Here is a 22387-nt window from a genome sequence, read left to right as displayed (position 1 = left end):
AAATCATACAGCCTCATCCAGGCATGTCTCTTTAGGGAAAGTCCTGAACCGGCTACCCTTAATGGAATGGGAGATTAGCCTCATTGATCAGTTAGCGACGGATGAAAGAGTGGTCAGCTTGGGAGAAACCTTCATAAATTCCTCTGCGGGTATAGACTCTGAGAGAGAAGCTGAAACTTCCTTAATCAGAACTCTCTGAAGCAGCGTAAAATGAGCCAGGTAGTTTAACAATCTCAACGTAAAGGTGGCTGAGGTATAGACACACTTCCCAATCCTGTCCAATGTTCTAGACTCCTTTTAGGCAGATGGACATTAGTAGTTTCTTCTGCCACCTCTTTCTTAGTGGCTGCCACCACCACGATGGCATCAAGTATGGGACTCTCACTCCAATGTTTGTCTACAGGGGGTACCAGACCTATCGGGTCATTTGAGTATGGGCTTGATGGTGTCCAGTTCCTTTCATGGCTGGTGGGACACCAAGTTAACCAGGGCGTCTGCTGGGGGGGGGTCACCCATGATGTAGATGGGCCCATCCTGAATGCCTCCCAGAGAACTGACTCCTCAGTGGAAGGAGGTTGGTGAGACCACCCACCTTTCTGCTTCAGGATCTCTAATGTGCCCCCAAAGGAGACGTCATCTGGTGAGGATCAGGGGGATCTTTCCCATCAAAGTCTGTATCCTCAGTTAAAGACTCTAAAGGGGAATCAATGTGCCTCCTTTTGCACATTTTCTTCCAAGGAACTTCTTCAGCTGGATACTCTGGAAAAGTGTTGGAAGAAGGAAATTGCTCCTAAGCAGGGAGTTTTGGAGGCCGCTTGGGACAGGAAGACTCATGGCAGGATGAATGAGAGCAAGGCCTGGATCCAACGGGGGTGGATTGGGGGACATGTGTCATCGGAACTCCATCTCGGGAGAAAACCCTCTCCACTATCTGAAAGGCTAAAGGACTGGGAGAAGCCCTTTCCACCTCCCCTGAAGCTGAAGCCATCAAGGAAAAACAGGCAGGACTCACCCGGGATCCATGACCGCCAAAAGGGATCAGCCCCCAACTGTCAAATGCCGAGGCTCCTAGAGGAGGGGATGGCTCTGAGAAAGATGGAGCTGACCCCAATCCCCCAGATCCAGCACTGACACCACGGCTCCAAGACCCACTCTTCTCAGAAAGAACGGGAACAGGACTAGTCAAGGGTATCCTCAGCATCAAGGTCAGGGTAGCTCACAGATCTGACAGGGAATGGAGCCGAGACTACCCCAATCTGGATCTGGGCCTAGCGAAATCTCATCATCCTGTCCTTATCTACCTCAGACCAGCTTCTGGAGGATCTGGCTGAAGCTGACGAGGGAGGACGGGAATGTTTTGACCTGGACGAAAGGGCCAGAGACCTTGTCAAGGCCTTCGGATCCTGAGGCACTGGATCCAACATCGAAGCAGACAATGGTGGAGGAGAAATGATGACATCTACTGGATCCAAAGGGGCTAATGAATCTGAAGGGGGAAGCAATTTCTTCACGTCTGAGGGAGTCGGATCAGAAGATTTCTTCCGCTTCTTTGCCTCAAGAGATTCCCTTGGGGAGACAGGGAGGGACCTCTTTTTAGCCTCTTTGGTAGTGGATGGAGAGGAAGAAGAAGCCAAAGAAGGGGTCTGAGTCTCCAGAGCTGAAAAGGGAAGAAGGCCCCTAAATAACAATTTGTTCCAACTGTCAGCTAACCCACATGGATTAAAGGTAGCACAAACCGAGCAATCCATTTTTAAATGGTCAACCCCAAAGTAATATACGCACTCCTTGTTGGCATCCTGGTTGGAGATTTTATGCCCACAAGAAGTGCAGCTCTTGAAACTCAGAAAAGTTTTGTCATCCATAATCAAAAGCCTGGCAAAAACTAACTGTCAACTCAGCAGACGTAAAGGGAACAAGAAACTGACAGAACTATGAAATACAGGTAGGTTTTAAAGTTTAAGTTTTTAAGTTAAAAACAAAGATAAAAGTAGCTAAAAGAATTTTTTTTTTTTGCAGGAAAGGAATCACACAACACATGCACACTATCTGAAAGAAGATAATGAAAGGAGGACTTATAGAACACCTACGGCTAATTCACGAGAAAAATTTGGAATAAAGTTATCCACAGCTTGAGACCACGAGATCCATGTCCGGTATGCTGAAGTGGCAAATTAGATCTAATGTACTGTATTTGGGATATAAAAGTCATGGACATTCAGAATTGCAATTTAACTGAAACACCTGACATCCTTAAAGGGTAATTTGCATATATCAAAGATAAAAACATGCTCCACAACGTTCAAAATAGTTTAATAAAACAAAGCTTTCGGACCATAAGCCCTTCCTCAGTGTTATAAAAACATATACAAACATAATAATCATTTTATAGAAGTTTAAAAAACTCATATGACACAACCCATCCAATAGAAAAAATAAAACAATTATTCAATCATTACTATCTAATCATATGCTGTTTAGATTTCAGTATTGGTTTCAAGCTAACTTGTTTATTTATGCCAGGAAATTTATCTGCCTGCATGCGAGTAATCCATTCATATTCTTTAGTATCTAGCTTATTCACAATATCACCTCGTCTAATGTTCAAGGTTAATCTATGAATAACTCTAAAAACAAATTGATATGAAACACCTAACGTTTTTACATGTTTAGCCAAAGAATTAGTCTCTACCATTCGACGAATCTCAGAATGATGTTCAATAATCCTATCTCGTAGCTTACTCATAGATTTACCTACATAAAATGCTTGACATTTCAAACAGGTAGCCAAATATACTATATGACAGGCATTACATGTGGCTGCACAGTCGAATTTAAATTTCCTACTATCATTAGGATGTATAAATTCAAGAGATCTACAAATAGCATTACAAGATGAACAGTTATAACAAGGCACAGTACCTTTCCTATTATATTTAGCTTCAGGTTTTTTATTCAAAGCAAAATCCTTATAACACAAAGATTTTTTCAGGCTATTAGAATTTCTATATGTGAAAAAGGGTCTTTCACTAAGCCATCTTTCATGTCCGGGAATTGCTTTCAAAATATCCCAATTCTCCTTAATGATGTCCTCAATTAGCTTACTCCCCCTATTATATGTCATTGTGTAACGTAATTGCTGACTATCATCCACTCGTTGTCCCCTTTCAGTATGTCCAGTATCTGAAAAGAAAGGGCTCGCTCTCCCATCCCTCATACTAAGAATCTCATTCTTTACCTGATTGAGATGAGACTCATAATAGCCTTTTTCTTTAAAATCCTTTGTCATATCATCTAGTTGGTCTAAGCATGTACTTAACTGAGTATTCAGTCTGCTAACCCTTAGGTACTGTCCTTTTGCAATACCTCTAAAAACATGCGGGGCGTGCATACTACCCCTAAGTAAATATTTGTTAGCCTGAACATTGAATAATTGTTTTATTTTTTCTATTGGATGGGTTGTGTCATGTGAGTTTTTTTAAACTTGTATAAAATGATTATTATGTTTGTATATGTTTTTATAACACTGAGGAAGGGCTTACGGTCCGAAAGCTTTGTTTTATTAAACTATTTTGAACGTTGTGGAGCACGTTTTTATCTTTGGTTTATCCATTTTGTGGCTTGCTGTTGCTTCACTCTGCCATAGTGCTCACTTTTGCTTTTTTAATTTGCATATATCCCATGTTGCTTCTCATACAACAGGTTTAAGGTATCACACATTAGAAAGTCTAACTTTGCTAGATTTGTGCAACCTTTTTACTCATTGTTTTAGTTTGTTAGTTGGGATATTTTGTAGACACCTTTATGTTTATGGAAGCCAGTTGGGGATGACAACCCTGTGTTTCCAAAAGTCAAACATTCCTTTTATGCTGTGCTAATGATCCTATAAGGAGACATGAACATGCATGTCCACAGCTAAATAAATAGACTTAAAAGTAAAACAAAAAGTCTTGGACATTCAGAATTGCCATTTAGTTGAAACACCTGATATCCTTAACATGTAATTTGCATATGTCCCATGTTGCCTATGATGCAAGAGGTTTAAGGTATCACTCAGTGGAAAATCTAAGTTTGCTAGATTTTTCTTTTTGTGTTTTTAACCAATTTGTTTTCCTGTGTGACCTTTTTACTCATTGCTTTAATCTAAACTAACATAAGAAACAGCAAGATTACTAATAAAACAAAGTTTAAATAAACTGAACTGCTGAATTAGTAATTAACTCCTAGTCTGTCTCCAGACAGGGACAAGCTGTCACAAAACTTCCTTTAGTAAAGGCTATTTAGCACCAAGGAATAATACACTAAAAAAACTAATAAAGAAACAAAACAAAAAATCAGAGAGCTGAAGTGAAGAAAACTGTGTGTGTGTGTGTGTGTGTGTGTGTGTGTGTGTGTGTGTGTGTGTGTGTGTGTGTGTGTGTGTGTGTACATGTATGACTTAACAGGCACATAAATCAAGAAAACAGCACACTAGAGTAACCTTGTAAAAGATGCAAAATAAAGGAACATCACAGATAAAAATACGATCAAAATAAAAACTGTAATCATAAATGTATTAAAACAAGCAAAGAAAGAAAAACACTTTCACCCATAGAGCTTCATCGGGGGTCTATATTAGATCAGCGAATGCTTAAAAAAGCGAACGCTGATTGATCGTACTTATAAGAGCGAATGTTTAAAATATCAAAGCAACAGAAACCCAATTTTTTTCCTAGGGAAAGAATTTGGTTGTCCGTTTCTGTTGCTTCGGTATTTTCAGTGCTGTGGTGGAAAGTTACGGGTCGGATTCAGGTAAGTGTGCGATTGTGTGGATGTTAGTGTTTGGGTGGGTTAGGTATGTGTGCGAATGTGTGGACGTGAGGGTTAGGGCGGGTTAGGTGAGTTAGGGTTAGGGATTGGGTGAGGTGAGTGTGCGATAGTAACGGACCTTAGGGTTAGGGTTTGGGTTAAGGTAAGTGGATAGTTAGTGGTGTGTGTATAGTTTAGTGTATGGTTAGGTGTCAGATTTTAGGTGTATGTGTGTGGATTGCTGTTTGTTTGGTGTGCTTGTGTTGTATGTATGTGTTTTGGATCAGCGATTTTTTTCCCTAGGAAAAAAATCGCTGATCTGACAGTTCGAGATTGTAAGCTTTCGCTTACATAAGTTCGATCAATCAGCGTTCGCTTTTTTAAGCATTCGCTGATCTAATATAGAACCCTTCATCAGATCACCATTAAAAGTGAGCATCCATAAATTCAATCATATGCGAGAAAAAATCAGTTGTGATTACAGTTCTTTTTATTTTTATCATAATTTCATCTGTTATGTTTCTTTATATTGCATCTTTTCCAAGGTTACTACAGTGGGTGCTGTTTTCTTGATTCATGTGCCTGATATCATTCTCTCACTCACACACACACACACACACACACACACACACACACACACACACACACACACACACACACACACACACACACACACGTCTTCACTTTAGCTCTCTGTTTTTTTGTTTTGTTCCTTTTTAGTTTTTCTTTTTTTTTTAAATGTTCAGTGTATTACTCCTTTTGGAAGGGTCTTGTTATCACCTTGGTCCTAAATAGTCTTTAGTGAAGGGAGTTTTATGACACCTTGTTCCTGTATGGAGACAGACTTGGAGTTAATTATTAGTTCTGCAGCTCAGTTTACTTGAATTTGGTTTTATTAGTAGTCTTTCTGTTTCTTGTTTTAGTTTGTATTGTAAAAAAATGATGTGTGTTACATCAGGCTAGCTATTATTTGAAGGCTAGGCTCAATACTATGTATGAGGTTGTCAATCATAATTTATGACAGTACAGTTGTGTAAAATTTTACCATAACAATAGATGTCCTTGCCTTCACTGTTTAGATATTTTTTTATTTAACATTTGTTAAATGGGAAAGTCCAACTTGGAACGATGCCAATTTTCAGTGGAGGCCCGGGGAGAAACACTCCAGATGCACATCTTTGTACCGTGGGAGGAAACCGGAGCACCCAGAGGAAACCGCACAGAAGGAAAACCACTTGCTGTGAGGCGACAACTCTACTACTCTACCACTGCGCCATCCATATGGGGATTTCTCTGCTGTGAAAGCCTGATGTCAGCCAGTATAACAAAGCCTACTAAAGCTTTATGGCACGCAGGACATCAGAAGTACAGTCCCCACATTGTGTGGGCCATAAAAGTGACGTCTGGGCATGCCTTCCTCAGAACTGACAAAAAGGCTGACAACTGCAGAACACTGAAATCCTGGAACACTGAGTTCCCACTCCAGGTAAGTAACCACTTGGCCACCCTATTGAACTTACACACACACGCGCGCACACACGCACACACACACACACACACACACACACACACACACACACACACACACACACACACACACACACACACACACACTCTAACAGATCATTTAAATTTCACTCCTTGTTTTCTTTTCACATAACTTTTTAATTTTACTGTAAGTTAGTGGTCATCACACTCTCTGCCAAAGTTCAGAGTTAGCGAATGTCTTTGATTGACCCAAACAGACAAGACACACACATTCATATATATATTTCTCATATGTGTCTGTATAGATATATATATATATATATATATATATATATATATATATACACATGCATATATATATATATATATATATATATATATATATATATATATATATATACGTTGACTATCAAAATGAAGAATAACACTTCTTTGTTTAATATGTTGTAAAATAACTTCGGAAATGTAAATTTTTTTTGATACACAATGTCGAACGTCAGTTGCTGACATCTGCATTAGGCATTATTCAAAATAGCTGTAGGTGCCGTCAGATACCCAGACTATTCTGCATCACTTGCTGTTAGACTTTCATGTCAACAGCACAAGTTTTTTTACTGTTTTGCAGGGGGCAAGCCCCCTACACCTCCTACGTCCCCTGTAAATTATATACACCAACTCCAAGATCGCATTACAGTGAGGAAAGGGGTAAATTCCCTGATCCTCACTGTACCATGATCTCCATTCACATTGCCAAAGTCTTAATAACGAATGACTCTGTACATTCGTTATTATGAGTTCGACTATTGCAGTTCAGGATCATGCACTTTTGAAAAGTGTACCTTCCTTGAACTGACATTCGATCAACTACACTTCCAGCTTTTCTTAGTAAACTATATATATATATATATATATATATATATATATATATATGTATATATATATATATATATATATATATATATATATATATATATATACACACACACACACACACACACACACACACACACACACATATAGACAGTCAGAGAGAGAAAGAGAGATTTTTGCATTACATGTACTTATGTTCAAGTCAGAAAAAGGCACCATCTCTGTGTACCTTTTCTTTCCACTTACCAACTTTGGAACTTTTAAGTAGTATTAATTGCTATAAACTAAAATCAGCTTTGGTGGATGACTTCTCTACAGAACAGTATGACTTCAGAGTACATTACAGCAAAATATACTTGAGCAAAATACTTCAAGACTTTTGTTAACTAGGCCAGCTAAAACAGATGTATTTTGGATACTAGTCATTTTCATTACTGTTTATAAACTTTGGCAAATAACTAGTGTTCTCACAAGGCACGGATGATTCAGATACAGCCAGCAATTCAACTCCCAGCTGCTAGAATTTATAGCACTACAGAGCTACAATATGAAAGTGCAAAACTCTAAAACACTTGAGTTTCATTAGACTGAACAGTACAGATTAAAAATACAAAACACTCTCAGGGCGATGCCAGTCCTATAAATATATGTGTCTATTTATTGTGCTTTTAACTTCAAAATAATCAATTCATCAAATTATACACTACTCTTAGCTGTACAGCTATTCCTTAATAAAGGAAAAGAGTTTACCTTCTTGTGATTCTTGTAAACATTTCTGTGTGCAAACCCTTTTCCACAAAGCTTACATTTGTAAGGTTTGTCTTCACTGTGAATTATTTTGTGTGCAGTCACTTGATCAAGTCGTTTGAAGGATTTACTGCAAACCTCACAGGTATAAGGGCGCCTTTCTGCAGATAAAAAGAGCAAAGGGAGACAGTTCCTCCAATTTACACTGGACAAAGATAAAAAGAAAATAGAACCTTCTCCCCTTAGAGACTTTAGCAATTAAGCCAGCTAAATTGAGATTAAACCAATTAATTAGACAAGCATCTAATGCCTTTCATGTTAGTTAAATAACTTCCACAGTGGCACATTATTTGGAATGCTTATTCCCAAATCCTAAATGTAATTAATTGGCTGAAATCAAATGAAAGACTTCAAAGGGAGAATCACTTAGAAATGTAAGCATTTTGTTATAGACTGAGTCAAAATGACAAGTACATTTCAGCGAGTTGTCATTTAATTACCACCACTAAGTATGCCAGTATAGTACTTAACTCAGAAGTTCCTTGCAATGCCTTACTTATTATTTGGCAAAAGAAGAAAGAATGAATGGGTTTTCCAAAGCAGTATCCAAATAAAGTAAATATTCAATGACGTGATTAAGGAATGCTAAAGTGCTAAATATTCAATGACAAATGCTTAAGGGATGCTAAACTTAAAGTAGAGTTTGTCGTACCGGAATGTGTGATCATGTGACGCTTGAGCTGGTTAGCTGAGATAAATTTCTTATCGCATTCTGGACAGTCAAAGTTTTCGTGAACCTACAAAAAAAAACAGTGCATTAAAGAAAGTTTAAAACTCCAAGAGCCGATTATGCTTTGTATATTGTGCTGGTGACATATAATGTGTGTGCGAACAATGACATCTACACTGTAACATGCTGTTCATTAGAAAATGGGTCAACATCAAGTACCTTTAAGTGTTTTGAAGTACCCGCTGAAGTACTCATTATTACTCCAAAATGAATCTGAATTACTGCCCTGTTCACAAACCTCATAACAGAATATATACAAAAATTCTTAAATATTTTTATATAACACAAACTATCTTTCATCAGATTTATAAAAAGCAGACTTGTTCATCATAAACATAGGCCTAAATATATGTTGAATAATAAATGAAATACAGTAATTCAAACTGTCTTACTGACACCAATTCCATTTATGCCCATAAGCATGAAAGAAAAGTTAGACACTATTGGTATATATTTTATTACAGTTACATATTTAAAGTTAAAAAGCCTCATGATGTTTATTTGTTGATTTATCCATTTTAGAATTCTTACTTATGAGAGTAAAACATTCACTCTTATTTACTAGTTAATCAACTAAGTCCTTTTATTACATTTGAGCACTCAGCAATATTGTTTTCAGCAAGTTGTCATCTAGTGTCAAAGCATTTAGTTATATATAACAGAAAAGTACAGTTGTCTAAGTAAATTCATCATAGCTGATATTGAAAGATTACTGCTGCAGTAACCTAAACTATGTAGATTATATCCTCAAAAGCTTCAAGACACCTTTCATGTGCCCAATCTGTTAGGCATTTCAATCTCAGCTGTCAAAAAAGACTCTTTAGAGCTTTCATGCCAGCTGAGACAGGGAAGCTGAGTCCCAAGAGGACATAGCCTGGAGTAAGAATACATGAAAGTCCACACCCTAGCAACTGGCATAACAATACACTAAAAACTAAGGGGGATGGAGGAGGGGAACGCCTACTGCAGCAGTGATCATTCAAACATTTGCTGTTATGGTACATTTATTTACACAACTGTACTATGTTCATCAGACTGACCACTGCTGCAGTGGCCTAAGCTATATATGGTTAGATTACTGCAGCTTATTACATTTGGGAAGGGGAAGGGTCCAGGAGCCCCTGGAGAATGGACCTAGCAAAGCCTGATCCATACCTAGAGAAGGAATCAAGCTTGTAATGAGTTGTAAATCTATGTACGAAGACCAAGTTGGTGCTTCTAGAACACTTCTAGAATCCAACCCTTTCCAAAAAGCCATAGAAGAAACCAAGGCCATAGAAGAATAAGCCTTGACCTTGCCTGGAATAGATTTGTTGTGGTTGGAATAACAAAAGGTAATAGCCTAAGATAACCATTTGGAAATAGTCTGTTTTGACAAAAGTTGTCCCTTCTTTTTACATTCACAAAAAATGAAGAAGTGATCAAAAATCTGAAAGACTTTGTTCTATCAAGATAGTATCTGAGTAGTCTGTGGTCATCCAAGGTATGGATATCCTTTCTCCTTAATGTTTGGGTACAATAAAGAAAACAGGGAGATGGACAGCTTAATTTAAAAGTAAACTTGAATACCACTTTAGGCATAAAAGAAACCCTGTCTCAGTGGGAAATGAGATAGTGTTGACCTACCATAAGAGTTGCAACTCGGATACTCCTTGCAAAGGTCAGAGCAATCAGTAGAACAGTTTTCATGTTAAGAACCTCAAGTCAGCCTGAGGAGCTGATTCAAATGGAGTTAAGTATTAGCTTCTCTAATACAAAATTAAGATCTCAAATAATTGTAAAACCAGAGAAACACTAGCCCTGAATCGGTGCTAGTTATGTTGTTGGCACCACCTAGAAAAACTTTTACATTTGCTAAAAAAAAAAGTTATGCCTTACCATAGCGTTCCATCTGTATTGTTGATCCTCGTTCAGTCATTACGTGTGGGTAGTCGACTCCAACCTCGGAACTGAGCCGCCATCTTCCAAGCTCGTGGCAGCTATAAACTCTCGAGCTAAACTCTTACCCAGAATTCCCCTCTCCCTGTTACCTCAGATTGAGTTTGCAAGTCAAAATAATGTAGAGGCTACCTATGGTCAAATGACCTAACAGAACCGGGTGGTGAGATCCACTAAAAGCCACAGGAGGGGGAAGGAGGGAGGGTCGTAATGACTGAACGAGGATCAACAAAACAGATGGAACATTATGGTAAGACATAACTTCTTTATCTGATATTGTTAATCCTTGCTCATTCCTTACGTGTGGGACAGAGTCCCCAGCTACCTTTATTCCTGGGAGGCTCTCATGGAAGGACATTCCTGAGCACCACAGAACCAAAAGATGCTCTTCCCCTGGAGACCAAATCCAACTTGTAATGATTGATGAAGGTATGAGGACTAGCCCAAGTTGCAGCTGCACAAATGTCATGTAAAGAGGCTCTGGCATGGAAGGAAGCAGAAGTTGCCACCGACCTTGTAGAATGAGCCTTTATGGTAGTAGTTAATGGAATATTACGTTTTCTATAAATGAAGGTTACACAGTCTTTTAACCATTTAGCCAATGTGACCTTAGCAACAGCACATCCTAATCTAGGTCCAGAATAGGCCAAAAATAACTGGTCTGATTTACGAGATGCCTTAGTCCTGTTCAAGTAGAAGCGAATTTGCCTGTGAATATCTAGGGTATGCAGGCAATACTCTCCTCTGTTTAAATGATTGGGGAAGAAAACTGGCAATTCATTGGTTTGATTAATGGACATTTCAGAGATCACTTTTGGCAGAAAAGAAGGATTCGTTCTCAAAGACACTCTATCTCTATGAAAAATCAAATATGGTCTCTTGATGCATAAGGCTTGAAGTTCAGAGATACATCTGGCAGAAGTAATGGCGACCAAAAACAAGGTTTTCTATGACAAATATCTGAGGTTGCAAGAAGAAGCTGGTTCGAAAGGTGGCATTATCAAAGCTTGTAGGACTAATGACAGGTCCCATGGTTGAGTAGGTTCTCTAAAAGGGGATTTTAGATGATTCACACCTTTAATGAAAGTCTTGCATAACTTGTGTGATATAAGAGAAGAGTCTTGGACACCATCATGAAAATTAGATTTTGCAGCCAAATGAACTCTAATGGTACAGGCAGATTGACCGGATTGAAATAAGGTAGACAGATATTCCAGTACTATCGACACTGGTACTAAAAAAGGATCTACCTGTTTTTCTTTCAGCCAAATAGTAAATCTTTTCCACTTGCTGAGATATGTAATTCTGGTGGAAGACTTATGAGATGCAATATGAATGTCACGTACTGGCAAAGAAAGATCATTCTGCCTGGCAATCAAAAGAATTGGAGGAGCCAAGCTGTGAGCTTCAGGCTGTTCAAATTGGGGTGAATCAGATTCTGGGGATGGGATATCAACCCCGGGGTTGGATGGAGAATCCACAGTTGATCTATCAGGTGAGGCCAAAGGAAGAGGAACCAAATCTGACAAGGCCAATATGGTGCTATGAGGATTACTTTGCTCTTCAACCGGCGGGCTTTCTTCAGAAACTGGGGAATGAGGGGGAGAGGTGGAAATGTATAAAGTAGACCCGAGGGCCAATCGTGAACTAGAGTGTCCCTGGGTGACTGTCCTGGAGGGGGAATCAGGGTGAAATAGCTGCTGCATTTGTAGTTGGTCGGGGAAGCAAAGAGGTCTCAGCAAGGAAGACCCCAGCGGTTTAAAATCTCTGCCACTATCAGAGGATTCATGGACCACTCGTGAGGTTGTAGAATACACCTGCTGAGTCTGTCTGCTATCATGCTGGAACTCCTGGGAATGTGCGCTGCTAGAAGAAAGCGATTGGTAGCCATCGCCCATTGCCATATCCTTATGGCCTCTCGACAGAGTGGGTAAGATTTGGTTCCACCTTGTTTGTTGATGTATCAGACCACCGCCATGTTGTCTGACTGTATCGCAATAGTCCCAGACAGCAGCAGGGGATGGAATGCTTGCAATGCTAGAAGCACCGCCCTCAGCTCTAGAACATTTATATGCAAACAGGCCTCAATTTTGAACCAAGTACCTTGGACTGTCTGTCCCTGAAATAGCACCCCTACCCCATCAGGGAGGCATCCGTTGTCACTGTAGCCTTGGGCTGTTGGGGAGAGAAGGGGCGAGACCATTGTGATGGATTGTGCACCATCCACCAATTTAATTCTTGTTTGCACCTGTGAGTTACCCGAATCTTGGCTGAAAGAGAGTACTGAAAAGGATACCATTGGGTGAGCAGTAGCCATTGTAGAAGCCTCGTGTGAAACCTGGCCAGGGGAACAATAGTAATGGAGGCTGCCATGGAACCCAACAACTGGAGAACAGAATGAGCTGTGGATTTCTCCCTTGCAAGGATTGGAATCAGTTGCTGCTTTATCCTTACAACTGTGTGCTCTGGAATGGATGCTCTGCAATTCTTTGTGTTCAAGATGACCCCTATGAATTCTGTGGACTGAGATCGGGTGAGAATGGATTTTAGCTAGTTTATGGTTATGCCTAACCTTTCTGCAGTGAGCAGAGAGTATGCCAGGGCTTCTTCCAATAGATGTCTGGTGGGGGTGGAGATGAGCCAGTCGTCTAGGCATGGAAACACCTGGAATCCTTGTAGTCGTAAGTGAGCTGTGATGACTGCCATGCACTTTGTGAACACTCTGGGGGCTGTAGATAGTCCGAAGGGCAGTACTCTGAACTGGTAATGATTGGCTCCCGCATGGAAGCGAAGGAATCTTCTTGATGGTCTGCCCACTTTTATGTGGTAGTACGCATCTTGAAGATCTATCGAACACATCCAATTGTCTTTTACCAAAACGGAAGGATAGACTGTATTGTGACCATCCGGAATTTTTGTACCTTTGCAAACTTGTTCAATACACTGAGATCCAAAATTGGTCTCCAGTCCCCGGTCTTTTTTGGCACCAAAAATAGTCTTGAGTAGAATCCGGATCCTATCTGATCTGGAGGGACTATTTGGATGACTCTTTTCCTTAGCAGCTTTGAAATCTCTAATGCTGCTTCTTCCCTTTGACTGGGTGGAATGTCAGGTAAGCTTGTTAGGGGAGCGGAACAAAGGTCGACGGGGATATGATAACCTCTGATTATTATCTTTCGTACCCAAGAATCGGTGGTAACGGTTAGCCGGGCAGAAGGGTACAAAGAGAAACAACCCCTAACCACTTCCAGAGGAAAGCAGTTGGGCCGCTCCTCGGAAGCACTGGTAGGATTGGCCAGGGAAAGAATCAATGGAACCCTGGTTACGCGGACCGCCCTCTGCCCTGAAAGGGGCGTCTTCCCTGTGAGTTCCCCCTTCTGCCTCTAGGGGAGAACTCGGCCTGAGTGTCACAGACAGAACCTTGGGACTTTTTGTGCCACATCTTCCCACTCTTCTGGTTTCTGGAGAAAGCCCATTGAGGGAAAGAATAACGGACACCCAGCAGAAAGGGTCTTACCGTCCTGTTCACATCCTACCAGTGTGCTTTTAACCTTTGGTCTGAACAACAAAGAGGCTTCAATGGGAGCGTTGAGAAAGGAAGCCTTGAAGGGTTCCGCGAAATTACACAAGCGCATCCAGGCATGGCATCTCAGAACACTGCCTGAACCCGCCGCTCTACCTGCTCCTTCTGATGTGTGAGATATCAGGCGCATGGAGGAGTTATATATCGATTCGATGGTGGCTAGCTGAGAGGCCACTTTGTCACGGACCTCATCAGACACAGCTCCAGCCAAAGTTTCAGAGAGCTCAAAAATTAAGTCTCTTTGAAGCCTGGTAAAATGTGCCATATAGTTCAGGGACCTGACTGCAAAGGTCGCTGATGCAAAGGTATGCTTCTTTATTCTGTCCAAAGCCCGGGACTCTTTGTTGGGCAGATGGACAGTCTGGCTTTCTTCTTCCTCCAGGTCCTTTTTAGTTGTAGATGCCACCACCAAGGCATCTATAGGAAGACCTTTGGACCAATGGGGATCACTAGCAGGAGGGGACAAAATTTTATCTGGCCTCCGGGGAATGTCCTCAACGGTGTCAGGAGCCTTCCACGCACGCTGCATGATGAGCCAGACATGTTCATCAGCAGGTGGAGTAACCCAGGAGGTAGGGGGGCGGGCACGAAAGGCCTGCAGGAACACAGACTCTTCAGAGGTCGGGTTAGAAAGCTGCCAATCACCTCTCTGTTTAAGGATTTCAAGGATATAACCAAAGGATACTTCAGAGGGTGATCGAGGGGACCCTTCCCCATCATCAAAGTCTGTGTCTTCAGTAAGAGACTCCTCTGTGGAGTCCATCTGCTTCCTCCTGCATGAGCTCTTTTGATGATCTTCCTCAGAGGGAGAAGCTGGGGAAGACAGCGCAAAAGGGGTCACCTGTGGGAGTATGTCCTGAGGCCCTTGTGCCTGGTGTCCGCTAAGAGCAGCTTGTGTACATTGCGGTCCAGAGAAAGGCAGGGAGAGTGATAGCACAGGATCGCCAACCGACACAAGAGCCTTCTCCATTAGCTGAAAGGCCAGTCCACCTGAAGAGGGGTGGGGACCCATGGCAGGGGTCATCCCTCACCCAAGTGGCTCAGCCTGCCGACCCAGAGTCCCTGGATGGCTGTGAAATGCCCAAGTACGTATGCCACAGCTGACATCCTGGGCCGTGGCAAGACTCTCCTGCCACAAAGGCAACTGCAGTTCCTTAGTGAGGTCCATACAGGGAACCGTAGTGGGGGAAGGCTGTGCTATATAAAGGGGCTTCAAAGGCAATGAAGGAGGAGAATAAGTAGGGGTCTTTGGTAAAGGGTGATCACCTCCCAAGGAAGGATAGGTCCTGGGTGGCGGGATACCTCTGGCCAAAAGCAATTGATCCACAAGACGCAACACATCATGTTCAGAGAGGCTTCTAGTGGATTTCTCGGACATGGCTGAGGGAGAATCAGGTCTATCCAAGGATGGAGCAAGCTTGGTGCCCACCATGGGGGAGGTCTGTACTGAAAACAACAGAACTGTAATGGTCTGAACTACTGGTGTCGACACTGAGGAAATCATCGGTACCGAAGTCATGGTCTGCACCAACGATGAGGTCGGTACCGAAGTGGTTGTCGGCACCAAGGCCTGAGCCGAAAACACTGGTGACGAAAAATGAATGGTCGGTACCTAGAGGATAGTCGGTGCCGGGTAAGTTGTCGGAGCTGAAAAAGGAATGGGAGTCGAAACATCCATCGACGTCGTAACAGTGTGCATCGACTGACCAGTCGGTGCCACTAAGGGAGTATGAACCGAGGAGTTCCTCGGTACCGATGAGGTATGGGGCACACTAGTCGGTGCCGAAGTCGCAGATGGCACCGATGGCCTCAGTGCCGAAGGTCTAGGCACCGAAATCACTGGAGCCGAAGAAATCAAATCCGAACTGGAAAGCTTAGCTTTCTTATGTCTCGGTTCGTAAAAGTCCACAGCTGGGGACGAAGGAAGAGACTTGGCCTTTTGTTGTTCATCACTCTTTTTCTTATGGGATCTTGGTGGGGTTGAAGCCTCCGACCCAGAAATAGCCTCCGAAAAGGGAGATTTAAGTAGCCCCTTCAATACTAATTTATTTTTTCTTTTAATTAACGTCCTGTTAGAGAAGTTCTTACAAATCCCGCAAGGTGGGTCAACTGTTAAGTGAGGCACACTCAAGCAGCAGACACATAGGGAATGTGCATCTGAAGTAGGTAATTTATGGCCACAATCCAAACATCTTTTAAACCCTGGACTACCTTTTTTATCTGCCATGGTTAGAAGGAAAGAAGGAGAAACCAGAAAAATACCAACAATGGTACAAGAAATACCCAAAGGTAAAAAGGAAAGATGTTTACCAATGATGGTAAAAAAGGAATTACCTTGTGGTAAGAAGAAAGGAAGAAGAGTTGAAAAGGATTCGAAAAAGGTTGACGCTAAATGTGATAAGGTAAGAGATAACTATCTAATAACTTTTTTTGTGAAAAAAGCTGTCTTAGAACTTAGATATGAAGAAAAATATTGTACTTAGCTCAAGAGAAGTAGCTTGACACGACCGAATGGTGACGCGGCAAACGAAATCTAGGGTAACAGGGAGAGGGGAATTCTGGGTAAGGGTTTAGCTCGAGAGTTTGTATCTGGCACAAGCTTGGAAGATGGCTGGCTCGGTTCCAAAGTCGGAACCTACTACCCACAAGTAAGGAATGAACGAGGATAAACAAAATCAGATTAAAATTCTCAGGAAGCAGTCCTTCTTGCTTCCATTAGTACCTGCTGCACATCCTCAAAAAATAGGTACCTAAAGGGAATTAAGATCCTATCTTTCAGGCAGACAGTTGAAGTTGTTTGTGGTGGGATGTAGCAAACACCCCTGTTCTTGTCTGAGTATACTCATTGTGTGTGGCAGCATGTGGTAATTGGCCAATTCCAAAAGAAGGGAGAACCACTGTGGCCTGGGGCCGAAGGAAATCACCACAATGATCTTGGGGAATTCCTTCTGAATCTTCATAAGTATTCTGGATATCAGTGGAAAGAGTGGAAAAGCATACAGTAACATTCCTGTCCAAGGAAATGAAAAGGCATCTGCTTTCCAAGCCTTCTTGTATGGAGTCCTGAAGTAGAATTTTGACAGTCGATTGTTCAGAGAGGAGGCAAATATGTCTACATGAGGAACCCTACAGATGGATCAAATCTTGGAGGACCCCCTAATCCAGTTTCCATTCATAAGTGTCTGCCTTTGTCTTGCTCAGCTTATCTGCCACATGATTTTGCTCTGACGGGATGTTTGATGGCTGCAGAGTGCGACTGTTCTGTAAAGCTATATTCAAAGCTAGCAAGGCTAGTCTGCTGAAGGGGCAAGAACTGACTCTCCCTTCACTGTTGATGTATCGCATAGCTGTGGTACTGTCTATAATAACTTAAAGAGCTCCAGAAGACCAAAGGTGATTGTGCCTTGATTACAGCAAGCATCTGTTTTATATTTATATAATTGTGTCAGTCCGTGTTGTCCTAAACACCTTGTACTTTATCCCTCTTGCAACTGTTCCCAAGCAAAATTTGAATTGTCTTTGGTGACTGACTGCTTTGGCATGAGAGAGTAGAGATATTTGCTGTCTCCACCAAGTCATCTCCCTACTGACAAATCCCAGAACTGGAATTTGAAAAGATAACGAGTGTTTGTGATGGTACCAAAGAGACTTCAGATACCAATGTATCTTTCTCATGTGGAGTCTTACCAAGGGTATCATGAGAATCATTGATGCCATAAGACCCAGTACCCTGAGGTATTCCCTTGCAGAGACCAAAGTCTGCATGGAAAACAACAGAAATAGATACAGATCTATTTTTTTTCCTGTGGAAGTAAAGCTCTTTGCCCTGAAGTGTACAGCAGACACTTTTGAATGTTCACTTGAAAAAAGGCTCTGCAAAGTAAGTCGTCTAAATATGAAAACATGTGGATACCCTGTAGCCTGCAATGAGCTAGTAATGTAGCTAGACTCGTTGTGAACACTTTTGGAGCAGTGGATACTCCTAAGGGTATGGGAGAGAACTGATAATGTGATCCAGATACATAAAACCTTAAGAAATGCCCGAGGTCTGGATGAATAAGAATGTGATGGTAAGCATCTTCTAAATCTAGTGTTAGTAAGAAACTTAAGTTGGAAGAATGGGTAACAGATTATGATGCGACTTTGAACTTGGGCACTATCACACACTTGTTTAGGAAAACAGATCCAGAACTGGTCTCCAAGCATTTTCTTTCTCTGGCACCAAAAACATCCTTGAATAAAAACCTTTCCCAAACAGGGAAGTAGGAACTGTCTCTATTACCCCCTGAAACATGTGTTGTAGGACAGGAGGAAATAGAGAAGTTAGGTCTAGTGAATGAGGAATAAGTCTCTGGCAGGGAAGAACTTCTTCCACTACCATCTGAAACCTTGATGAATGATCTTCAGAACCCATTTGTCTGATACTATCTGTTGCCAAAGAAAGAAGTAAGGGACAGCTGGGGGGGGTCATGTTCCCTTGTATAGTTATACTGACTTTTTGACTATCTTTTGTTTGGGGGTTCGTGCCTTCTTTTTGGAACCTCCTTGCCATTGTTTTTAAACATCTATGCATGCTAAATACTGCTCTAATCTTTCCTGAAGTCATAATTAGCTTAAGCATAATAAGTATGGACTCAGAAGTTCAACATTTTCCTACATACCCGTGCACAGTCTGCTTGTGTTTTGCTTTTGAAATCTGCTTTAGTCACTCTGATGTAAGAATATAGCACATGCAGTTTAGCCTTGTCAGTCACACTCTCTGAAATTTATGCCACTTTAACCTATCGAGTAACTGTATTCATCTCTTGTCATGCTCTTAATGTGTCTGTTTCCAGACTACTAGATCACTAATTGTTTTTCAACATTTTCTAAGCCTTCAGTTAGTTGTGTAACAGCTCTTTGCAACACATTTGACATTGATAAGATATCAAAAGAAAGACTAATAAATGTGTATATCCCAAATGATGCCTTAAGTACACATTTCTTTACCTACGTTAACTTGCTAGGACCACTGGTTTGTATCTAAGACTGCTAATAACCATGCATTTGACACTTTTGAGACCACTTCTTCAGCAGTAAGCAATGAGTCATGCCCTCTGTTAATATTTAGACTGATGCACATGCTCATGTTGAGAAAATATGAAGGAGGTACCCAGAACAAGAAAGATAACCACTGGCAAAAAACAGTAGGGATCAACCATCAACCACATTAACTGAAAGCATTTCTTTTTAGAGATGGTTATGGACCAATAGAATAGGCTACCTGAATGACTGCTGGAAAGACAATTCAGGGAGGCCATCAGGATGGCAAAGGCAGGAGGAGAAAGGAAGACAAGACAGGAAGTAGTGAGGAGAGGTAAACTTTTAGATGCACTTAAATCATAAACTAGATGGCTAATTTGCCTCCTTTCATCATAGAGATATAATGTTTAGTACAGTTGCAGAAGACCTAAGGGGCTGAGAAATTCAATGCCCATTTCTTTTCTTCTGAATATTTAAAAATAAAATGCCAAGGTCAGTTATATTTATGGAATCTGATATCAGGTGACAGTACAGCTCTGGTGTCACTAGTATGAGGCTAAATCTAAGTCTGGGTGTGACTGGGACACTGTAATGCACAGAAAGGGTTTGTTTAGTAAGTAAATATTCTTCTGCTTTGAAAGGGTCTTAGTATATATGGGTAATAAGAAACAGCACTTTCACTGGGGTATTTGGTACTCATCTACTGTCACTGAATGGGTGTGCTGTACACAGTACACTGCATGGTCTGGAAGGAAATGTCAAGTACAAAAGACAGCTTAACAGCCACTAAAAATTGATACTGAACAAATTCTGCTGCTCCCTCCCCCCCCACTACTTAATTTTTACAGTAGTGGATTAGACGTCTTAAATGTCACAGTAAACAATTCTGGATTTGAATAGTACAGCAAAACCACTTAAACCCCATTAAGAGAGGTTTTCTCATGTTTCTAATAACAAATAGTTTTACTGTTGTTACAGACAAGGTCATGAAAAAATACATACAAATAAATACAGTTTGGTTTACCATTAACAAACAGCTATCATATTCACAAACACATTCATCTGAATTATGTAACTTATTCCATCTTATTTGAGTAGAGTAATACAATTTCCAGTGGATAAACTAATTTACCTATTTGTATTTAAAATGTTCGAACCTGACCTTGATCTTTTCAATAATATATTATACCTTGAATTATATAGTCTAACTTAAACAAAAGCTAGAGAACTACAAATTTAGTTATCGTATTACATCTATATTCAATATAAAACATATGAAACTCATGTAGAGCTTTTCAATCCTTAATCAACACACCCCTACATCATGCATACCTTACTTCTCATGTGATATAAAACTGTTATGTTACATGAGAAGTAGGATAGAATATAAAACAGTTATTTATATCTCTTATTTATCATTCTTGAAACTACAATCAATAAATAGGTAATCTTTTTCATGTAATGTTGCCTTAGGACAACAAGGGTTTTATAACTCCATTTTATCACCTCCCCCAAGCAGTCCTCCCTTTATTAATTTCTCCTCAATTCAGTATTGTATCCTAAGCAACTTAATTTCCATAAACTAAAAAATGAAACAGTGCAAGTGAGCGATACTTAGGACCATACAAAATAAATGGTTTATTGGAGTCTTGGATAAGATGTACTCATGAAATTAAAGATATTCTGGTCTATTCGACCTTCAATAAACATTTCATCAATACTATCTTTAATGGCATTATAGGCACCATTAATCTCAGATCTTGAACTTAGTGAGTAAGATGGACTGTCCAATAACTGATTTCCATTAATCTTTCTCTTTATCTGTCATGTACTTTAAGTATACTGTGTCTACATTTACCTTTAAAATCATTTCGCTACTCATATTGATCTCCTATCCTGTAACTCCATCCGTATAAATCTCTGTCTTTACTTTCTCATTGTTCCAGCTTATGATTCTGCCAACCACCTACAACTATCTTACTACCTATCAGCACCCTGACTGGATAAAAAGAGAAAAAGTCTCTTAACAAAGAAAATTTCACTTTCTCGTACCACAGCCAGTTTATGGCCAATGAAGCACTGAAAGCACAACCTGCACTCTCAGTATTACAAACTATATATCCGGCTTTCTCATTCATATTTACATTTTTTGCTGCTCAAATCCATTTAAACTTCAATGTGCCATACCAATGTTCACACCATTTAGCTTTCATTCCTTTCACTTCCCACCTTAGAGGTTCCATAATTATTTACCCACTTTCACTTCTCTCCAAACAGTGCTAAAATACCACTTCTCCTCCAGATTCGTACTGTTTCAAATAAACCTAATTATCTAATGTATCCTGCTATATGTCATTATGCCCAGCTTTCTCTTTTTTCTTCAAAACGTACTTGGCAATGTTTTAGAGTTATAAACACACATCAATGGGATCATCAAGTAACTCACTAGAAACGGTTTCAAATCTAAACTATTATGTATATGATTACCGTGAATGGAGTTTAAACCCCACAATTTCCAGAGTGATCATTCCTAGCTTTTCAAACCATTTCAATTGAAAAAATAAGTGCAAGCCTAATCAAAAACGAATATGTAGGCTAATCATTTTTATACATCAAGGAACCCCCTTCTTAACAAATTCACATCTAGAGCACTATCCATGTCCTCTTCTACGTCACTCTTTACAAAGCTAGTTGTTTGGTCTAGCCTGTCTCTCTGAAACCAGCAGCACTTGAAAGGCAGACAGCACTTTTGTTAAAGTGTAAAGTAGACAGCACTGGAAAGGCAGACCAGTCACATCACTTTTGTTACAGTGTATCTTAGGAATCAAACAAAATGCAAGGCAACTGAGTTTTGTGTTCATTTATGCCTTGCCAGTACCCACTCTTACACTGTAATTGCACCTCCCTATTCAAGGAGGACTAGGCTAGGCCAGTCAAGCCAGGAGGAAATTTAAAATACCCATCCAGTTGTTCATTCCCATTTGAAGAAAAAATAATGTTACACTCTGCTTGATTTGTAGTGGGTACCTATTTTCACAGCTGGGGAAGGCATTGTGTAATGAGCCTATCTCCCATGTGGGACTGTGTGATTTCTGGAGAAATAAGAGGTCCCTAGTGGTTAGGCATGGAATTGCCCTAAAAGGTGTGTAAGGCACTGAATAAAT

At 40.5% G+C, this 22387-nt stretch overlaps 1 protein-coding gene across 2 annotated transcripts in view; it reads right to left on the bottom strand.

Annotated features, from left to right (window-relative positions):
* The window catches only part of PRDM5 (PR/SET domain 5), a 2968604-nt gene that overhangs the window by 1458775 nt on the left and 1487442 nt on the right, over nt 1-22387 (bottom strand). For both annotated transcript variants that reach the window (XM_044074997.1, XM_044074998.1), the window contains 2 exons: nt 8603-8687; nt 7894-8051 (listed from right to left, as the gene is read on the bottom strand). In XM_044074997.1, the coding sequence (XP_043930932.1) occupies nt 7894-8051; nt 8603-8687 (243 nt within the window). The remainder of the gene's footprint in view (nt 1-7893; nt 8052-8602; nt 8688-22387) is intronic.

Source organism: Protopterus annectens, chromosome 6.part0 (assembly GCF_019279795.1).
Source record: "Protopterus annectens isolate FY-2018-M chromosome 6.part0, PAN1.0, whole genome shotgun sequence".
Classification (NCBI taxonomy): Eukaryota; Metazoa; Chordata; order Ceratodontiformes; family Protopteridae; genus Protopterus; species Protopterus annectens.
The sequence above is the reverse complement of the archived record's forward strand: the minus strand, read 5'-3'. Positions and strand labels throughout refer to the sequence as shown.